The sequence below is a fragment of the Mchenga conophoros genome, linkage group LG17 (assembly GCF_057382185.1).
Source record: "Mchenga conophoros isolate Kocher_MC1m ecotype Shallow Benthic linkage group LG17, M_conophoros_male_GT1.1, whole genome shotgun sequence".
Lineage (NCBI taxonomy): Eukaryota > Metazoa > Chordata > Actinopteri > Cichliformes > Cichlidae > Mchenga > Mchenga conophoros.
Genome location: NC_140542.1, coordinates 6,534,637 through 6,549,229, shown reverse-complemented (window position 1 = coordinate 6,549,229; position 14,593 = coordinate 6,534,637). Strand labels below are relative to the sequence as shown.

Genomic DNA, 14,593 nt, shown 5'->3' with positions numbered 1-14,593 from the left:
ACATACAAGTCATTCCCTTACCTGAACCAGTTGTTGGTTATTGTTAAGAGGAAGATGAGAAACATCACCTTAATGCCACACTGGATTGATGCTGAAATTTGTTTTAAAGAAGATATAATAATTATAATAGTAATGATAACAGGTGTTATTTCAGGATATCTGGTTTTCATGAGCTATAATCCAAAATCATTAAACAAAAGACAGCTTGAAATATTTCACTTTATTTGTAATGATAATGATGTAATGATAAGAAGATATGAACGTTTACATTAAATTATGAAAAAAACTTTTTAAAACTGCATTAGTAGAGTTCTAACATGACTGGTTTATTGTTTTGAGTGAAGGGCTTTTTAGCATCAGTAGGTTACCATTACTGTTGTGAGCAGCAGTAATTGTAGGCTTGGACCTGGGCTTTGGTATAGCAAATATTAAGCTGGATTGCTGCTGGAAAATATGAACCCAGCAGCCCTGCAAAACTGATCGCTCTCTGATGGTTTAGATGTTCAAGTGTCAGATGTTTTTCAGATAGAAAATGGTTATTCTGACATAAATTTAACGCAGGGCCAGACCCGTAAACACACATACTTCTAACCCCACTGCCTGCAGCCCGCGTGCCACAGATGCGTTCGCGTGTCTCTGGAGGTTTAATGTTTCATCATCCAAAATGACAGTGATTTTTCTATAAATATAATCATAGAGGCTCTCAGGCTTACAGGGTTATTTACTCAAACAGTAATAACAGATTGGTGTTCCACAGAGCAGCACGGCTGGTGTCTTTTCAGAAGCTGAAAAAGATGGAGATAAAGGACTAAGGAATGTGGATTTATTTTCACATAGACTCTAAAAAAGCATTTTTAGTCACACACTGTGTTTTTAGATGCTTTTTTATGGGCTTCAGGGTGGTGGTGCAGATCCCATTTATAATCTAACGTTTCCATTTAGGTGAAAAATCAGAAATAATTACTAAAGAGAATTTATTTTATAGAAATTGCCCAAAGTAGAAGCTTTGCTGGGCAGGATGCAAATAATTGCAGTCCACAATCTGTGAGAATCATTACACATTGACCTAACAACCAAAAGGTCCCCGGTTTGATCCCAGGGAGGAGACGCAAATCATCTTTGGGGCAACTGGTCTAAACAATCTGCCCAATCAAACATGAAGAGCTGCCTGCTGTGACGACCCTTTATGAATAAACCCAAAGCTACAGTATATGGTAGCTTAAAGCAGTCAACAAGTGACCTCTGGAGTCGGTGCATTTCGGCCTGTCATGTACTTCTCATATGGTTTCTCAGTGACTGCACTTCCCTGTTACTAAGTTCAGTTAGCATTGTGCACCAGGAGCCATGTCGGCCCATTTTTCTGCCTCCTCGGGCTAAACGTGTGTGCGAGATGTGTAAGAATGAGATCATAAATATGCATGTTTTTTTTTTTAAATTGTTATTATTTCAAACTGAGCTGAAAACATAAGGAGTAAAAAAAAAAGCCCCTGGGGAATGTTTACTTGTTAATGTGCCATCAAATGCCACCAAATAGTGCCGTCAAATAGCTTGTACTGCACTCAGAAACATTATGAGCTGCCGTGTGCTCACGGGAACGTTTCTGTGCTGAATATTCACGATCGGAGAGCGTCATTAGTTAGCTGAGTTGTTACATTTTATGGTGCCTTCCCATTTCTATTAAAGCGGAGCGCAGGCGTCATTACCGACAGGTCCACATGTGCAGGGACTGTTTAGTTTTGCTTTGCCACGCTGCCTTCTTCATTTAGTTTCAAACTTTGAAACATATATTTAAGAATTTTTTGCTTAAGATTTTAAAATTGCCCAGTAGTTTTGAGGGAAAGGATTGTGAAATAACTCCATCCTCTGCACTTCTTTTTGTGTCCAGGCTACAGCACCATGAGCCCGCAGGAGGACAGCGAGAATCCGCCTGGAAACAACGACCCGCTTTCGGCCGGCGTTGACGTTGGCAACCACGATGACGACCTGGACCTGGACACTCCCCCGCAGACGGCGGCATTGCTCAGCCACAAGTTCCACCCCTACCGGCACTCGCACGCGCACCACCACCCGCTGCACACCCATACGCATCACCTGCAAGCAGCGGTGACGGTGCACAGCGTGGACGCAGAGTGCTGATCCTCCTGAAAGGACCGGAACTGTTCTTTTGTTTTGTTTTTGTTTTTTATTAAACATAAAAAAAGACAGTGGTGTGTAAGTAGAGAGCACACACAGTTGGAGGGAGACGCCACAGGTAGACTTAGTGACGCTTCAAGATCTCATTGTGCCATCATCTCAGTCTTGAGCCCTCTTTCATTTAACCACATTTAAAAGCGGACACGTGTACGCGGCCGCACTTGGGCCAGTGGATGTAACCAAGTGGGACTTCCTGTTATTTTTCTGAAGGACTCGAGATTAAGAGCACGTAACAGCCTTCAGACGCAAACAGAAAAGCTGCATGAGCCCATTTTTTGGCTTTCACTGAGGACGGGACACAACTGGAAGCTAAAAGCCTTCTTGGGGTCAGGTCAAAGATTGTTATTATTCTCCAGGACCAGTGGATTTTTACAGTACAAGCACTCATGTCGGACCCCTTTTTAAAACAGGGCTAAATCCCGAACTCCACACAGGTTGGAACATTTATGGAAACTGTGGGACATCTCTGAAGGGGAGTGAAAATACTGCATTTTTGAAAAGTGAACTGGATCTAGTGAGATTCTAAAACAGCCTCTATTTCAACTTTACTCTCCATGAAGAAGCTCTGGAGTTTGTTTTATTCTTTTTTTCTTTGTTTTCTCAGACCAGCAGCAGCTGCCTTTATCCAAAGCAGTGGCTGCTGGTCTGACACACAGCAGTGTGGCACGATATCTGGACTTTTCCATGAATGTTTGTGAACTTCAAAGTAGGAAGAAAAGGCTTCAATATTCACAGAAACGCAAGAAGAAACACTTTAAAGAGGAAAATATTATTTTTCTACTATTTATTAAAGGTAGATTTTCAAGAGAGGAAAGCAGCGCAAATATGACAGCAGTCGGGGTGCATCAGACACACCGGCCCACTTCCTGCAACCAGTGCATTAATTTTTGGGACTCATTATTTTTCTGTTTTTTTTTTTTGTTTTTTTTTCCTTTCTTAAAATATCTGTGAATTTATTTTTGAATTTTAAGAATATCAGTACTATAACAGGGATTATTCTCATTTCTTTTTTTACCAGACCGAGGGATTCCAGTGCAGCTCGTTTGCATTTTCTTTTAAATGTTCTGTTTACTTTCTTTCAGCAGGAGCATAATTGAATAATCTCCTTTGGATCCCCATTTCTAAGTGCACTCAGCGGTCAGTCCATGAGGTACACTGGTCCAGGCACAACAGTCCTGCTGTAAATTCGACTTTTATGACACTTCATTTCACTGTTCATTTGATTCTGTTTCTCCATGCTGAGGTCAAAGGTGACATTTCCCCCCTCATGTACACAAGTAGGAAAACACTTCTTACTCTAGAGCCTTACCTTTTATGATGAAAGTATTTTCTTTATGAAAGCATCACCAATATTTACAGCTTTTTAAAGATCAGTGTTAAAGCAGGGCTGTTGTGTTGAATTGCACCATCTTGTTCTGGTGTACCTTAAAGCGGCCTCCCAGTAGGGAGATCTGCTCCTGTTCAGACTTGCTGGAAAACATCCTCTTTGTGATCTCGTCATGTTTTCGAGAGGTAGAACTTCTGTATTCGCTGCCCTTTTTTTGAGCCTCCTGGGGACTGGGCGAGGACGACACCAGCGCATAAAAAAGAAACCATAACCAAAAGAAAAACAGAAGAATAGACAATCCCTGGCTTTCATCACTGCTGGGAATTTGGTGTGTGAGGATTAGCAGAGACCCTCACAGAGAATGAGTGCTGTCCACTCTGTCTGCCTGAATAAGAAAAACCAGTACAGAGTGCTTCTTGTTTTATCACAACCTTTCACTTTTGAGGCTAAGCTAATGCTCTGGGTGTGTGTCTGTTAGGGTTGTGCGGATTTTTATACAAAACGGAATTAAATTTCCACCCAAGATAACCAAGATGGAAGTCTCCTCGTCAAAGAGGGAAAAGGAGATGCTGCTGCTGTTTTACAGAGGTTACACCCCATCAGTTGGCTCCTCTGTGGTTAACCACTCAAAAATGTATTTTTTACAGAGTGTGTGTGTGTGTGTGTGTGTGTGTGTGTGTGTGTGTGTGTGTGTGTGTGATGAAAGGATGACTATCCACCAGGAGCATTTTCATTGAATGCATTATTTTTCAACATAGTATTAGAGAATTATAGGTGAAAATGATTGATCAAGAAATCCACTTATTTTTATTGAGATGAAGAGTCACATGACCCGATCTGTGCTTTTGTGGGTTTGTTCAGCTGATCGAATCACGTCAGTGCGGCATCCGTGTCTTGTTTTTTTCCCTTCCGCCTTTTCAGGTGCCGAAATGTTTATTGTTCTTCAGAGATTCACTATGAAGTGTAAATACGGAGTCACAAATAGCTATTAATAACCTGTACACTCCATCGTTTTATGTTGTTAAGACATGATGTATGCTTCAAATGATGCTCAGATATTTGGGTTGATATGTTCTGTTTATGGTGTCTCATTTTTATTTTTTTTGGATGCCTCGGATGTGTTTTGTTTGGGTTCTTTTGGGAGATTTATTTTTCTTTAGGTCCATATTGGATGGAAGTCAGTACTTGGTGATATTAATACACACTTTTTATGTTTAAAAGACTTCTAGTTTTTAAAAGTTTTATCGTGTTTTGTGTCTTGGAAATGCTAAAGAAAACTTCTCTCTCGTGCGCTCGTGTAGGTTCGTCACAGCAGTACTACACAGCTTGTCACTCACTAATGACCGATCCAGCTGCCTTGTAGTGGGTTAGAGTTTACGCCGCGCTACTTAAGACTTTCGCCCGTATTCATTTACAGTCGTTTTGGCGCATTTGACACTTGAGGAGAATATTTACATTTGCACATTCAGTGTGAGCCCATTACACTTTCATCTGCACAAGTGCTAAATAATTCGACGGCTCTGACAGAGTTGACACATTACCGTGTGCCCGTTTTGTCTCGGTGCGTGTTCGTGTTTAGGGTTCCCGCTCATGACCGGGATCACAGGAGACGTTTGCCAGCTCGTAATGACGCCGGATTTACCCACCTGCAAGGAATTCAGATCACAAACACTGACTGATATTCCAAATTGTCCTTCCCCCCCCCCCCCCCCCCCCCACCCCCCAAAATAAATAAACCACTCTACGGTACGTTAATTCAGTTATTAGAACAAATGCAGTCTCAACAGTATTTTCTTTTAAACGGGGGGGGGGGTTTCCTGAAAAGTGAGTGCACCATTAAAAGCTTATTTTCCAGGAGAGTTTTAATCAGTATTTAGCAGCTGTTGTAAACAAGTATATATACAGAACACTCTAAAATGCAAATAATGTACTGAAGGAACATGTGTATGTCACCCCCCCACCTCATGTATCATATAAAGTTATCAAATTGAGATTTATTGCAATGTGAATGTGATAAAGTCCATTTTACACCTACACTTTGTGGCATTCTGATTCCTGCTCAGTGTTTATGATGCTCTTCAATGGGTGAATAGAGTGAAACTGCATCTGCTGCTGCTGCACTGCTCGCTGGAGGTTCAAAAGAAAGGGGGAAAAGATGAGATTGATATTTCTCGTCAGAAAAAAGAGAATGGCGGCACATCTGTCGCACACAGATCCACATTCAGTCAAACTTGTGTCGTTTTATTAGATTTCATGCAGCTCTTTGTACAGCTACAAAAAAACTACTAGCATGCAGTGCTGTGAAAAACTAAGCATAATTCAATAGCTTGTACAGCAACATTTAGCAGCAGCAGCTTGAAAGTAAATCATTTTATGAGTCTCTCACATGGCCCAGTTTGAAATGAGTTTACACACAGCTCCTGCCATCGCCTTTATATCAGACTGAGGTCCAGGCTTTGACGGGGCCATTGCAACATCTTGATTCTTTTCTTTTCTAACCGTGTCGCTGTAGATTTGCTGCTGTGTTTGGTATCATTGTCCTGTTGCATGACCCAGTTTCAGACGAGCTTTAGATGTCAGGTTAGCTCACATTTCAGTCTAGAATTCTTTATATGAGTAAATAGTTTGCTTAAATGTCTCAAATTTGCACGTTCTGTGATTGCCAATGAGCCAAAATCAACACCACTACCGTGCTCAACAGTTGATAATAGATAAAACTGCAAACTTCTGCTCACACTTATGGTCAATTAATCAAGTGCATTTGATAACATGAGGTAGTGTACGATATAGTGGAGTGCTAATTAAGTTATCACCTATTTCTGGCAAGCCTGGTTAACAAAGTGCTGTACTGTATGTTGTAGATGTTGCACTGCTGCTGTAAAGCTGGGCATGGGAGGATGGAGTTTGTACTGTAGCCTTTAGCACTTTCACTCAGGAGCTCTCCACTCGGGACAGACTTTGATGAGTGGAAAATAAACTGATGGAGTTCCCTGGAAAAGGCACTCTGCCTGCACTTCATGCCTCAGTATCACAACACATATTTCCAATTAAAGACAAATTATTTACAATGCTCATTGACAGAGGAAACAAAGCAGAGTAAATAAGTCCAAACGTCAACTTTAAGAAATCTTCCCTACCCCTGGGAAAATATTATAGAAGCGGTCATTGCTGTAGATCTCACATACAATAAACAAAGTACACAAAAAAACATTTCCTACATACACAAAAAAGGAGTCAGTGGGGCGCCAGTTTACCTCACTGCGAAACTCCCTGAGAAGGTGACCATATACATTAACAACCTGTGTTCCTTAGCGGCATGTCCTCTCCAAGTCTCTCTCCACTCCCTCCTATCCACCCTTCAATACTGCACTATCAAATAAAAGTTATTAGGAAACAACTGGCTGGCATTCACAGGAAGAAAGATGGTGGATTCACTTGGAGGTGCAGTTTCAATCAGCGCTCGGATACTTACTCCTTTTAACTTGCCTCATCATTGTTCTTGGGTTAGTGCTTTTTCTGTTTTTTTTGTTGCTAATGGTGAATGGGAGAACAGTGCAGTCTTTTGAAGTCCTGAAGGAAAGTGATTTAGCAGCTGCTTAAACACCTGCTGTGTCATCACTGTTTGGTGAAGGCATGAAGTGAAGCCAGAAAGCTGTGCAGAAGTGTTGTCTTAGCAGGTATTCTGACGTGTATGACACCATTAAAAAGCACGGGCTCTATTTGATTTCGGTGGCCTAGTTTTTGGGACAAATTGCTGACATCGTTTAGGAAACTGTAATGAAAGTGTCGTTATTGTCATTTCTAAGTAAACCTGTGCTTTTAGATTTTAAAGGGTCTGGTCATAAAACTAACCGTTTAGCCATTTTACCCTGACTCTAAACTGATGAAGCCATTCCTGCATGGCTAACATTGCATGTTGCCATGAGGAGAGGAAGCTAATTTCTCCCTGACTTACTGATTAGAGCTAGTCATGCTGAGCTGAAGTGTATGTGGTCATAGAGTAGAGGTGCTGGAAAACAATGTATGAAGCAAAGATGTCAGGTCTCACTTTGTCATTGAACAATTACAGTGCATTGAACACGAGACACTTGATATTTAAATACAGAACCTAGTCAGTACAAAGAAATGAGTGAGATTACTGTTTGGCCCTAAAAATCCTAGAAACATGGCATCTAACCAGAAATGCTTCTGGATGACATTACCTGGTATCCAGTTAGATCGTAAGTAATCTTGGAGTCAGGCCCTTCCCTGAGCCTGCTTCTGCTGGAGTGTTCTTCCTCCCCACTGTCGCCAAGTGAGGAGATCTTTTGATTGTTAGGCTTTTCCTTCTTATATTGTAGAGACTTTAGCTTGTAATAAGAGGTGCCGTACAGTTGTAGTCTATTAGAGCTCTAAAAAAAACACTGAACACGTCACAATACATGTTTTGTCAAGCATGAAATATAAAAAACAAGCAGTCAAATAAAATTGTGAAGGACACACACACACTTTCATATGTAATAATCCGATATTGCACAATCCTCCCAAGCTGATTAAATTGCATTTAATCAGGTAGTTTCACTAAGATACAAATCACTTTTACAATAAAGATAAAACACATTAACTAGACTGTCGGTGCAACTAAGGCCAAATAACAACAGAAGTCAGAAATAACGTCACTGAAGCTACTGTGAAGTCTGTAGAGTCAAAGTCATCAAGGGCTATGACATAATCTGGCCTAAAGGGAGTTTGCTGTTCAGTATTACTTAGATAAATGTCAATGAAATGAATCTATAAGCACAGCCTGAGACGAAGCAATGACGTCCATAACCAAGTATTAAAACAGATTAGATAAAATAAAATGAAACTGATTTGCAGTTTTTTTTTGTTTTTCTGTTTTTTTGCCTGTCCCGTTTGGTTCTTTTGCCATCAGAATTGTTGTCAAGGCAAAGAAAGACAACTGATTTGCAGTTAAAAGGCAATAAGTTAGTATAATTAGTGCAAAACACAAAAGCTGCACTTAGAAAAAATTCCCAGCTTTGATATTTAGAACTAAATGGTGCTAATTGTGTTTTTCAATTACCACTGGGACCATTTCTTTTTACTGTAGAAGGTCATGGAACAGGTCATCCACAAACCACCCTGCACTCAGTAAGCCAGGGAGATTATATGTAGGGGATTTTGTGTGTGTTTGTGAGTGTGTGTCTGCGTTGTCTCAATACCTGGCTCAGCATTCACACTCTCTGACAGCAGGCTAATATTGTCTGATGCTTTTTCATCCTGTGCTATTCTCTCTGGTTCACGCGTGCACATTTAGGACACCGGCACTCCAAAAAAGCTGCTCTTCAGAGGCTTTTTGCCCTTGTTTGGAGAGCCCTGTTTTAATGACACGTAGCACTGTCTGAACTGGCATTGTTGTCTAGCCCAGTAGTTGGAGAGACTGCTCAACATGGACGGAGGTGGATGAAAGCCAGCCTCCACCCAGTTAGAAGTCTAAATAATGAATAAAAATCGATTCATTTGTTCTGCATAGCTCTGCAGATGGCAATTATTTCTCACAATAAAACAACGAAAATCTGTGTACATTCTAGAAACATCACCTAGTTAGTAAATGTATCATCCTTTACACTCACAAATCCAGAGGTACAGCACATATAGCTCCATCGAAAGATTTTCTTGATATCCTGGTGAACCTCGGCTCTAATTTATTTCAGTTCTTGACCCCCACATTAAGAAATCGATCGTTGCAAAGTAAAGTGGTGACTTAGCTCCTGCGGAGGAAAAAGCAGATTGTGGCTTTTTTTTTTTTTCAATATGTTTTAAGCTTCTGGTCATAGGTCAAGCCACAGGCTGTAGGAAGAAGAACAGCGGTACTGCCTGGAAGGTCCTATCAGTTATTTATGTGGCCTTTCTATACATATGGTGGTTTCTGCCAGGGGATCTGGGAAGTAGCCCCAGATGGAGAGGCAACAGAGTTCGAACAAAACAATGTAACACGAAGCTGCTTTGGTTGGTTAGTGGGAGAGCGGTATGAAGAAATCAAGGTTTTAAGCACTAGTCAACATTTATGTCCAACACATCACAACTCATTGGTCCTTGAACTTATTTTCTGTCTTTTCTGCTTACAAAATAATTTCCACTTTCCTTTACCCACCATTGTTTACCACTGATTTTGTTTTACATTAAAATATAAAATATGCACTCTTAATAAATTTGCTCTGCATTATTGGGCAACTGTAAGTAGATGTAACTGGAATTATGTGTGTATGCTCCTTTCACTAGTAAATACTTTTGGTTAAAGTCACCAAATTAATAAAGAATAATCCTAGACAAACACATTGTGGGTAAACTAATGAGACCTTGAAGTTGTAGACCTCTGTTAATGCTTTCTTGATTGTCTATTAATAAAAGAACACAAACTGATTTCAGACAAAGTCTGCTGTTCATGAAAAAAATATATTGTATGAAACATGCTTTAATCCCAACAACATATCTACAAATTGAGAAAATTCTGGACTTTTTCTGTTCTCACTACGGAGAAAATCCTGCAAATATTACACCGAGAGCACAACGTGCACATAAGAGAACACTGGAGTAACAGCAAAAGCCGTGCAAAATAACTAGCTAAAATATTGCTTAATAAACACCTGTTTATACGTGGGGACAAAATTGAAATTTCTCACTTTAAAGGAAAATGAGAGCGATAAGGGCTGCCCGCATTAATACCAAATCCTAATCCCAACTGTGAAGCATAGTGGAGGGAGCATCATGGTTTGGAGCTGCATTTCTACATCAAGACCTAAAAGCTTTCCGGTCATTGAGGGAACAAAGAATTCCGAATTTAATCAAGATTTTTTGTAGACGAATACCAAAGCTGTAGTCCACGACCTGAAGCTTAGGAAGGGTGGGTGATAAATACAAGACACTGATACAGAAGACCAAAGTCAGTCAACATCAGAATGGTTGAAAGATTGACGATCCACTAAACATTTCTTTCACTCACTTCTTTTTTTTATATAACACTATTGCATTTAATTAATATTTATTAATTTAAAACTTCCACTCACTTCCACAGTGTGTCTTTTGTTCTGTCTCCTTCCCCTCACCCCCAGCTGATGGTGAAAGATGGCCGCCCCTCCCTGAGCCTGGTTCTGCCACAGGTTTCTTCCTGTTAAAATGGGGTTTTTCCTTCCTACTGTTGCCAAGTGCTTACTGATCGGGGTCACCTGATTGTTGTGTTTTTTCCTCTAATATTGAGACATTTTTAGCCTACATAATAAACCTCCTTGAGTTGACAGTTGTTATGATTTGGTGCTATATAAATAAAACTGAATGAAGTGAATTCACTTACTTTTTCATGTCTGGACTGTCTGAAAACACTAAAAAAAAAAACATGAACAGTACAATGCTGTGTTGTTAGTCCAGTCAGATTTACTTTGCCTGTTTCAAGAGCAATCAGTGCATAAATCCAGATACATCTAATGGTAGTGTAGTTTTGTCTATTTTAAGAGAAGGCTATAGAGTACAGCAAGGTATGCTGTTTAACCTTGAGGTGGAAATGGAGATGTGCACACTGGGGAAGCAGGGATGTAGTTCAGCAGTGCTGAGAGCTGAAGAAGGTGGGCACTTCCTCCTCATTTCTTGTCTGCCTGCCTGTCTCCATGTCCCACAAACCTAATCAGTTTGTCTGCATTCATTCACACCACTCCTACATGGAGCTGTCTTTATCTCTTTTCCACTGTCACCGTATCTCCTCTGCTGTGCCGCTTTCTCCTGAGCTGTCTGCTGCTCCCTGCCAGGGAAACTCTCTGAATTAGAGCACCGAGCTCGTGTCCAAGCACCCTCGGGTCATTTCAGTCAGTCTCCGCTCTGCCAACTAGTACAGCAGACATGCACTTGCAGCATATTTTTGTGCAGTTCAGAGTCCCAGTTTCCCCAAGAAAACATCTCTGCTGTGTGATCATCTCAAGTCGCACGAGCAAGCAAATTAAAACGCTTTGGAGTCCCTTCAGCATATGGATTTTTTTAAACACACAAATAAACACTGCACTAAAATCTTAAGGATTTAATGACAGTCTCCCGCTCAAAGGTACAACTTTTAAGGCAAGCTTGTAAAATCGCATCTAAATGGAGCTTTTGGGGGGATAAAGATGCACATTTATGCTTGGTTAGAAAGCAAGGGCCACTTAAATGCTAACAAAATGAGACTTTCTCATTACTCAGTCACTTGCTTGCCACATAAAAGCAACTCTCCCCATGTAATGATGAAGAGGTACGCTTATGACTGTAATTAGGACAAGAATTGGGCAGGGAGCTCTTGTGCATATTGTCCTCCATGTGTTCAGGTCAGCTGTTTTTAGTAGGTCACATGTCCCTAAATCTCTCCTATGCCATCAGAGGAAGCAGCCACGCCACCACACTGTATCCCTGATCCTTCACGAGAGCGTTACGCCAGCTGTTTGCATCAGCTCATGCATTACTGACAGGAGCACAGGATGACATATCCATAATCACATTGCACTCTTCAGCATTTGGGGTTAACCCCTCACTCTCCTGATACCTCCTCCTCCTCATCAATCCCTCTCATTGCCTCCCATCCATCCTCACGCCTACTGAGCTCGTCCCAGGTGCCTGCTTTGCCTGTTCAGCCACTCAACCCACCCACGCCCTCACACTCTCAGTCCCAGCGAGCAGCAGCAAACGTTTTCCTGCGCTCTCCTTCTCCTCTCTGCTGCCACCCACTCCAAAAGGGGCTGTGAATCACTGGCTGACACACTGAAGCACCAGCAGGGCTCTTGTGTTTTATTATTATATATTTTTTAAGATTGTAGAGCAACCAACATCTCTTTCCCCCCCTTGGTTTGTGTAGCAGAGCGCATTATTATTATGGGACTAGGTAAAACGCTTTGAAAGATAGCTACAGAGTTTGTGTAACCATGCGAGGAGGTTACAGGCCGACACAAGTTAATGTCTAAGTGTGTCGGTGTGTGTCTCTAAGTGTAAAACGATGGTGCTGGCACGTGTGTGTGTATGCACCAGGGGGACAGAGAGAACAAATTAATTGTTCTCTCATGGAAAACGTTGTTTAGCACTTAGTGGAGTGATTCATGCGTCTCTAAAATCAGCCTGTGCAAGTGACAGGCGAGTCCTTGCTGTCTTTTCACAGAACTACTGCTCAATGATTCATGTCCCCCAATCTGTCAGCCAGTACCGACTATTGTATGAGCTGCAGTTGGATCAAAACACAGTTTACATGTAGGACGACTTCTCAGGGGCATTTGCTTCAGCTTGATTTCCTGCATGATGATGATAAGTTTGTGACTTGGGTTAAGGGCACCTGTAACGTCATGAGAGACCACAGAGATGGTATAAAATAGCTAGATACTGAGCTTGTGTAGCAGGCCTACTTGAGCTGAAGTATCTGATATCCGATGTTAAGATGATAAGTGTCCAATGAGGAATGGAACTAACAACTGAATTTAAAACGATCAGTAGTCTGGGGCCACTCTCTTGGCTATGTCTCTATTAAAAAAAGGTGATCTCTTTAGCCTCGTATCTGCTAAATAAAGGATATAACTGTCATGCATTCCTTTAAGATATTTAGTACAGTCTGGCAGTCTGGTGTGTGAACTACTCCGTCATTGATACATAGCAGGTTGCATCTTCAGGAGCATTTGTCAGGAGGACACAGTGTGACATTGCGCCTTGGATTCTTAGCTCCCAGCAGTAATGTTGAGCTGATGCATGAAGTGCATGCAGACTTATAAACTGCTTCTATTTGCAGTTACACAAATTGCCCTTCTTTTTGGTTTGGCCTTTCCACTCTGGAGTGGACTACGCTCACGCCTGATTGAAGCATTTAAGCAACAAACAGCCTGCATACACTCGCTGCCTTCCGGTTACACTGCTTCAGCCACTTGGCAATGCGAGATCATTTTCACCCACCGACAACTGTGATTGTCTGGACTTCGATCTGCCAAGAAACGCTCCACACAGATGGCGAGAGAGAGAGAACACGGAGGTTGATTTCTCCGTCTCTCTTTCAGAGGGCCCCGGCAATAAGCGCGCTCTAAACATTTTCTAAGTGGGTTGATTGTGCGCTTGTTGACATGTTTGTGTGCCTACGTGAATGTAAGTGCATATTTATGAGTGTGAGCATACAGTGTGTGTCTTTCAGCGACTCATTCTGCCTGCGGAAGCTACACGGGCATTGTGAGGACTCGGCAGGGAGCTCTGCTCCCCTTGTGTTTGCCAGGAGCAGCTTTCCACCCACGGTGGGCAGGCAGGCGCGCAGGCTGGGCTGGCATTCACTGGATCACTTGGGTAGAAAGTAGGGAAGGCACACAGCCATTCATGGTAACATTATGCACATGGGGAACAGGAAAGCTCTGGCGGATCTTCTCCAATTCTCTTCTTCACCAAAAGAAGAAATGCTGTAATTGGGCCGCCGCACCGAAATAAGAAATGTGCGCACATACAGCACTTTGGTGCAGGGTGAAGGCGACAGAGCGTTCTGCAGGTTCGATATGTGATCGATAATAAAAATAATAATAATTTAGTTCCCTCCTAAAAATCCGGAAACATATGCAGTTTGGAGGATCAAGTTGGTGCCACACGACACGACATTGGCAAGCCAATTCAAAAGCGCACTAATCCGCACTGACCAATGATGATTGGCTCCTATGCAGTTAACGGACAGTTGGGGTCGCCAGGAGTCCGGAGTGCAGCCCGACACGCTGGGAACCATGTGTGCGTCAAAGTGCCCATATACAAGTTTCATTCATCAGATGACAGCGACTCTTAAACGCCCCGTTTTAAACAAATGCTATGTTTAATGTAACGTTAATCTAAACCTTGTAGCTCTGCTGTGTTGCCGCTCTTTATCACGGCTCATCATCGGTCAGAGTAGAAACAGGAGAATACAAACTGACGCCAAATACAGAAGCGAAGATTTAAAAGAAATAGTTCAGAGCAATTTGGCAGTATTGTTGTGTGTTGTTGGCTGTCGGTCCTTTTCCTTCGCTCTCTCTCTCTCTCTCTCTCTCTCTCTCTCTCTCTCTTTTAATCTTTCTCTCTTCCACCGACACACACACA

The 14,593-nt window shown here is 41.8% G+C and overlaps 1 protein-coding gene across 1 annotated transcript in view; it reads left to right on the top strand.

The window, feature by feature from the left end:
• The window catches only part of cachd1 (cache domain containing 1), a 104,975-nt gene extending 99,744 nt beyond the window's left edge, over window positions 1-5,231 (top strand). Inside the window, exon 27 of the mRNA XM_085251939.1 lies at window positions 1,886-5,231. Coding sequence (XP_085108065.1) covers window positions 1,886-2,136 — 251 coding nt within the window. The 3' untranslated portion in view covers window positions 2,137-5,231. The remainder of the gene's footprint in view (window positions 1-1,885) is intronic.
• The last annotated feature ends 9,362 nt before the right edge of the window (window positions 5,232-14,593 follow it).